The sequence below is a fragment of the Phodopus roborovskii genome, unplaced genomic scaffold (genome assembly GCF_943737965.1).
Source record: "Phodopus roborovskii unplaced genomic scaffold, PHOROB, whole genome shotgun sequence".
Classification (NCBI taxonomy): Eukaryota; Metazoa; Chordata; class Mammalia; order Rodentia; family Cricetidae; genus Phodopus; species Phodopus roborovskii.
Window position 1 is genome coordinate 53,164 of NW_026126306.1, and position 6,129 is coordinate 59,292.

The 6,129-nt window shown below is 36.2% G+C and overlaps 1 protein-coding gene across 1 annotated transcript; it reads left to right on the plus strand.

The window, feature by feature from the left end:
* Positions 1-4,771: 4,771 nt before the first annotated feature.
* On the plus strand, positions 4,772-5,507 carry LOC127218683 (uncharacterized; the record flags this gene model as incomplete). Its single annotated transcript, XM_051179700.1, has 1 exon — positions 4,772-5,507. A coding segment is annotated over one exon (736 nt), but the record flags the coding sequence as incomplete, so codon positions are not given.
* Between the last annotated feature and the right edge of the window lie 622 nt (positions 5,508-6,129).

Here is a 6,129-nt window from a genome sequence, read left to right on the forward strand (position 1 = left end):
ACTCACCCAATTTTATGTATTTTCTCTCCCTCTATTTAAAACTCTCTCTCTCTCTCTCTCTCTCTCTCTCTCTCTCTCTCTCTCTCTCTCTCTCTCTCTCACACACACACACACACACACACACACACACACACCTGCCCAAAACACAAAATTGGAATGCAAACAATATAAATCAATAGCCAGTAAATATAAAATTACCAAAACAAAGCAAAATAAAATGAAAAATATTAAATTACTTCTGAATTCATCTTAGTTGGTCAGTCATTTATGCACATGGTGCTTACCTTGAAGTACTTGAAGTATGAATAATTAATCCAGTAACACTCCACTGCAGAAAGTAGATTTCTCTTTGCCAGTGGGTTTCAATTACAGACAGCTTCTTCCTTTTTGCATTGGAGCTTCTTTTACTTCTCATTACCAGTGCCAGGAATCCATTTGTACTGTCCATGTACAGGCATGCTGCATGCACCACATTCTGTGTGAGTTCCTATGTGCATCTGCTCTGTGAACTTGGAAGACAGAGCTTCCAAATCCTATCAGGCTCTTACAATTGTCTGCTTCCTATTCTGCACAGATACCTGAGACTTGAGAGCAGGAGTTTGATGATGAAATCCCTTTTAGGGTTTAGAGCTCCAAAGTCCCACACTCATTATACATTGTCCAACTCTTTGTGTCTTTGTTAATTACCATCTCCTGTGAAAAGTTTCTCTGAGGTGGAGTGAGTTAGTTACTGACCTATCAAAATTTTGTTAGGAATCATTTTGTTTTTATGTTTTTTAAACTGAAATACAGTATATGACTGTTCCCCTGGGCTCATGGAACAGGATCTTAGCCACTTCATCAGTGTCAGCAATGGGTTTCATCTCCTGGTAGGGGGCCTTAAATCCAATACTAAAATGATTGGTTGCTACAGACCATTGTGGTACTACTGTACAAATATATCTTGAATATTGGTCAACTTGTCAAGTTGCAACTTTTCTACTCGTGTCTCTGATTATCATCCACTTCTGTTAGATTTCTAGTACCATGAACGCTACTCAGTAGGGGTGAATATTTGACTTACTTCTTGAACCTTTTCATGTTTCATGGGATATATAAGTTTTGTCTTGAGCTCAGTTTCAGGAGAGTAACCACTGTTGTTTTGGGTTTCCATAGACTCCATTTGCTCTATGACTCAACAATATGCAACCCATTCCTGGCACTGGAAGTTCTCCGGGATATTATAAGATATCTGGTTTCAGTATGGTCTCTCCTATTACTAGATGGCTCCATGTGTATTCCTTTCATATATGTACATATTATATAAAGTTTTTAGAGTAGTAGGTTTCCATATGAATGTTTTGAAATGGGATTTATTGTTAGTTGTCTTTCTCCATGTTCCCTCCTTAATCCTTCTCTTCCATTCCACTCCTTATGTACATTTCTATTTGACTTTCCTCTTTGTCTCTAGATAACAATGTATTCTACTTTCCATTTCTGGAGTTATCCTTCCTACCTACAACTAGCCCCTACCAGTTAAATAACCCCTGCATTGATTCAGATCACAATGTATACATTGACATCTTACAAGCTAACATTCACATACAAGACAAAATTACATTATTTGTCTTTTTGTGTCTGAATGACCTCACACAGTATCATTGTTTTTCTATCTCCATCCATTTACCTATGAATACCATAATTGCTTTTTCTTTTGATAGTTGAATAATATTATATTGTGTAAGTATACCAAAGTTTCATTATCCATTCAACATGTGATGAATATCTAGGATGTTTCCAAATCACTGGATGTTTTAAATAGAGCAGAAATGAATATATTTGAGCAAGTATCTCTGTAGTAGCATGTAAAGATCTTTTGATATATGCCCAAGAACATTGAGGGAAAGATAGCATGAGCCAGAAGTGATTGACTCTGAGGAAAGAGGGTCATCCACACACAACATACCTGATACAACATAAAAACTCAGATAGGCTGTGACACATACACAAAACCTTCACAGTTTAAAACCAGACAATATTCAGGCACTGTAACAGTGCAGGGGACACAAAGACCCATCAATAATCAAGGAGCTATTTGCAATTGAAACCTACTAGAAAAAAGAAAGAAAAAAAAAGTAAGTTTTTTTTTTCAATAGACTGTCACTGAAGATACCCACTACTTTCCAGATCAAGTCTAATGACTAAGAGTAGTTCAGTCTACCAAGAGTAGTTAACAGAATAGGGACATCATGTTACTTTTATCACACAAAAGTACATTTTTACTATTTTTTTTTACTTTTTGTCTTATTAGACTTTGTTAGATTTATGAATTTTCACAGTGTGGGGGGTCATGAGAAAATGCCCATACAGTTGGGTAATTATGCAGCTGGAGAATTATTTCAAAAAAGATGGTGAAGGGGAAAGTCATGGTACATCCTGTGTATCCTGATCCAATTGTACTTTATGAGGAAACTTTTTAAAATAAAAAAAAATAAATTATTCATTTTAACATTAACATATGAAAGGGACATTAACTGCTCTGGTCCTTTAAGAATATATGTCATGACAATGATTCTTTGCTCATAATTGCCTTTTCATCTCTGGTGGCCATGGAAACATGAAAATTTCTAGAGTCACTTATCTTACATTTGCCAATCACTAACATTTGAACTTCATAGAAGAGACAGAGGCAAGTATTTTGATTTCTATGTAGTTTGTATTAAACTAATTCAATTTTATAGGACAAAGAAGGCCAGTGACATATGATTCAGCTGGTTTTTACATTTTTCCCATGTAAGTAAATACTGCTCATTATCATAAGAGCTGGGAATTCCTGGGTACAAATGAGGGCTCTGGAGCCTGCACTGACTTTTACACCTATGTGGATTCCTGAAGTTAAGTATGTGAATTAGATTCTCTGTGTTGTTTTTCTGTCTATAAAATGGTGATGATTGTCTGGATCTCATTTGAGGGATAGGAATATCAGGTGGGCTAATATCCCTGATGTGTATAAATGAGGCTCCAATGAAGCAAAGCAGAGGAGAGGAAAGGATAGGTATGTGAGCCAGGGATTGGTCAGTAAGACACTGGTGTGTGTTGAAATAAGCGTCTAACAGAATTTCTTTTATTGAAGGTGATTCACCTCTTATGTGACTCCCTGTCTGGTCAACACTTCATGTAATTTGGAAGATATTATCTCGGCATCTTTCCAATGGATCTCCTCACCACCAATGATATGCAAAGGTAAACACTAAACATGAATTAAATGGAGGCTTTTAAATTGTATAAAACACAGGTATCTTGTCCGTGGGATACAGACTGGGACAGAACCAGATAAAGCCAGAATAGCTCATTTGTTAGCAAAAACAGCATTCTCCACACTAATACCAGTTGTACTTCAAAAGACAATGTTCCTTCAGTCCACTGCCTCAAATTTGCCTCGATAGAAAGAGGGTGTGGGCAGGGTATTAGGCAATCCACCATCAATTGAAAACCTATTTTTAATGTAACTTTCTAAGTAGTACAGAAACTTTCAATTCTAAGTAGAGTGCATATTCCACAGAGACTGTAAAGTAGTGACTAAGTCTATGGAAGGAAGACAGGCAGGGATATCCTGCTTATAGACATTTGAAAATTTCTCTTTGTGCACTCACAATGACATTCTCCACATACCTGGTGGCTGTAAAACTCTGTCTGCTATCTTTATTCTCAAATACTGAGTGGCATCTCTCAGTGCACAGTTTTCCATAAGCATAAACATTACATCCGATGATTTGAAATGAGAATTAACTTAAGTATTCTGGTGTACACAGTAAATGTGGTGTCCTGGTTTTGTGAAAGAGAATGTATCTCACGGAGTGGCAGGATACTTTATATACAATGATCAAATGAAGTTGGTTATCTGCAAATCTACATTTGAATAAGTTATTGGTCAATGAAGGAAATGTCCACTAATCCTCATGCTTTATGTGTAGATTTTGATTTTTAAAACTAAGGGATGGATTCAAGGTCTTACACACATTCAATAAAATATTCCACTTAGCTATAGCCTTAGACCAGGCATCTATACATTTAAATATATCTATATATTTGTGGATATAATTATAGAATATGTATAGCTTTTTTAAAAAAAAAACTGGGAACATTTCAAAAAATGTACTAGACGGGCATTCTACACTGCTAGTTTGATCTACCTACAATTACTTTTCAGGGTGTGATTTTTATGTTCCAATGTCTTTATGCCTATTCCTGTGTGTGTGTATGTATATGAATGTGTGTGTGCATGGATAAATACATACAAATATATATGACTCAATGTGGAATTTAGACATGGGTGTGAATAACATGTGGATTATTTTTCACTTTGTTTCTTCATTCAGCAGACACCAGTTTGCAATAGTCATATAAAAGCCCACTACCATAATTTAGATTTAATCTTTGTGCATTATTTATCTTATTATTCTCAATTAAGTTATTTATTATATTTTTGTTTTGCAACTAAGGCTGAAACAAGCACCACCTTAATTATGATATTGCAAACTCATTTTCCACTGTTAACTAGAAGTATTAAAATTCTTAGTTAACAAATATGCACCTTTCAATGTGTGACAGATACAGGGCATTTGCTAATCAAATCCTCCAATGGGGAACCTCTGCTATAGTCATGGAATTTGGGGTTTCTTGTATTCTTTCCTATAGTATGGAGAACCCTAACACATAGACTACTTAAATACAACTAGGTGTCAGCGGGGGCAAGTTATGAAAGCTAAGTGCTTTGCAAATCATGACTCAGTTTGTTTCCTACCTTCACTTGGGTTCCTGGTTTGACTATATATTTGTTCAATCTTATCTTCAGATCTCCAAATGGAAAGGAGAGCATCTTAAAGCTGAGTGGCTTCCTTAGCAGCCTATCTGCTTTCATGTTCGAAGTAGTCATTGCAAGCGATCCATACTGGCGCCTGTGGGAATTCGACAACAATGTTGTACAGTTTGTTTCATTTGGTCTTTGGGAAGCTCATTATCTTCAAACATTTAATGTCTCAGGAACCATAACCAAGATGCTGGTGGACACCCCTATCAATTCCACCTGGACCATTTCACCTGAATTTCAGTATGCACAAAATATGATAGTATGGGCTATTTTAATGAAGCCTGTAGTTCTAGTTTTCAGTGCAATGGCCTTTAAGATCAACTATATGAAACACCCATTTGTGGAGTTGCAGATATTTTGCTATAAAGTCTCTGCCTTAGTTTTGTGTGTTAGCAGCACCTTCACATTTGTTTCAGTGATCTCAAACCATCTTGTAGATCATTATGGCCAAACCACTCTTGATTTTCCACCTGACTTTCCCGTTAAAAAAGAAGCCTTGATAAGCAAACATTATACTGCTGTGTTCCCATTAGGGCTCCTAACAACTGCCATGTCAGTATTTGGTGTGATCTTCTTTCTTTCTGAGATAAGCTCTTTAAAATCACACAGTCAGGGGAAGGCCAATTGTGCTTCCAAAGTTCCCAAAGAAGGGGAATGAAGTGAGGGCTCCTGCATTTACAACATCTGTCAGAAGGTTCCTAGAAAACACTTCCTATTCACACACAAAAGTCATGTAGTCATCATCTTGTTCCAAATAAAGCATGAACTTGGTTCTCTGGGTCTGTCTAAATTACTTCCTCCTCTGTCTGTCTAAGGTGTTCCTTTATTTAAATGTTTCCACACACAAAACTCTGAAGGTCATGATAATGTGTTCAGATATTGCAAAAGCCCTGGAGAAATGTACATTGCAAAAATTAACACAACAAATACCAGGTGAAAGGATTTTATAAGGGAGCTGACATCTCAACACACATAAAGAATATGTCTTCTGTGATAACAGGCAAGTCCTTATGAATACTGAGGGTAGAGCTGAACAACTTAAGTTCATGCTTCATGATTTCTCAATCATGATGGATTATTTCTTCAAAATGAGTGCTAAAACAAACATTTCCTTTTTGAGTTGCTATGTTAGGTAATTTACTAAAGCAATAAATCAAGTATCTGGTATAGTGTGTTCTCCCATTAATGTCCTTTACAATATAGTGTTGCGACACTGTATGGTTTTTGCATGTACAGAAGGACAAGGTCCATAAGGCCTATTTTTTATTTTGTCATTTAAT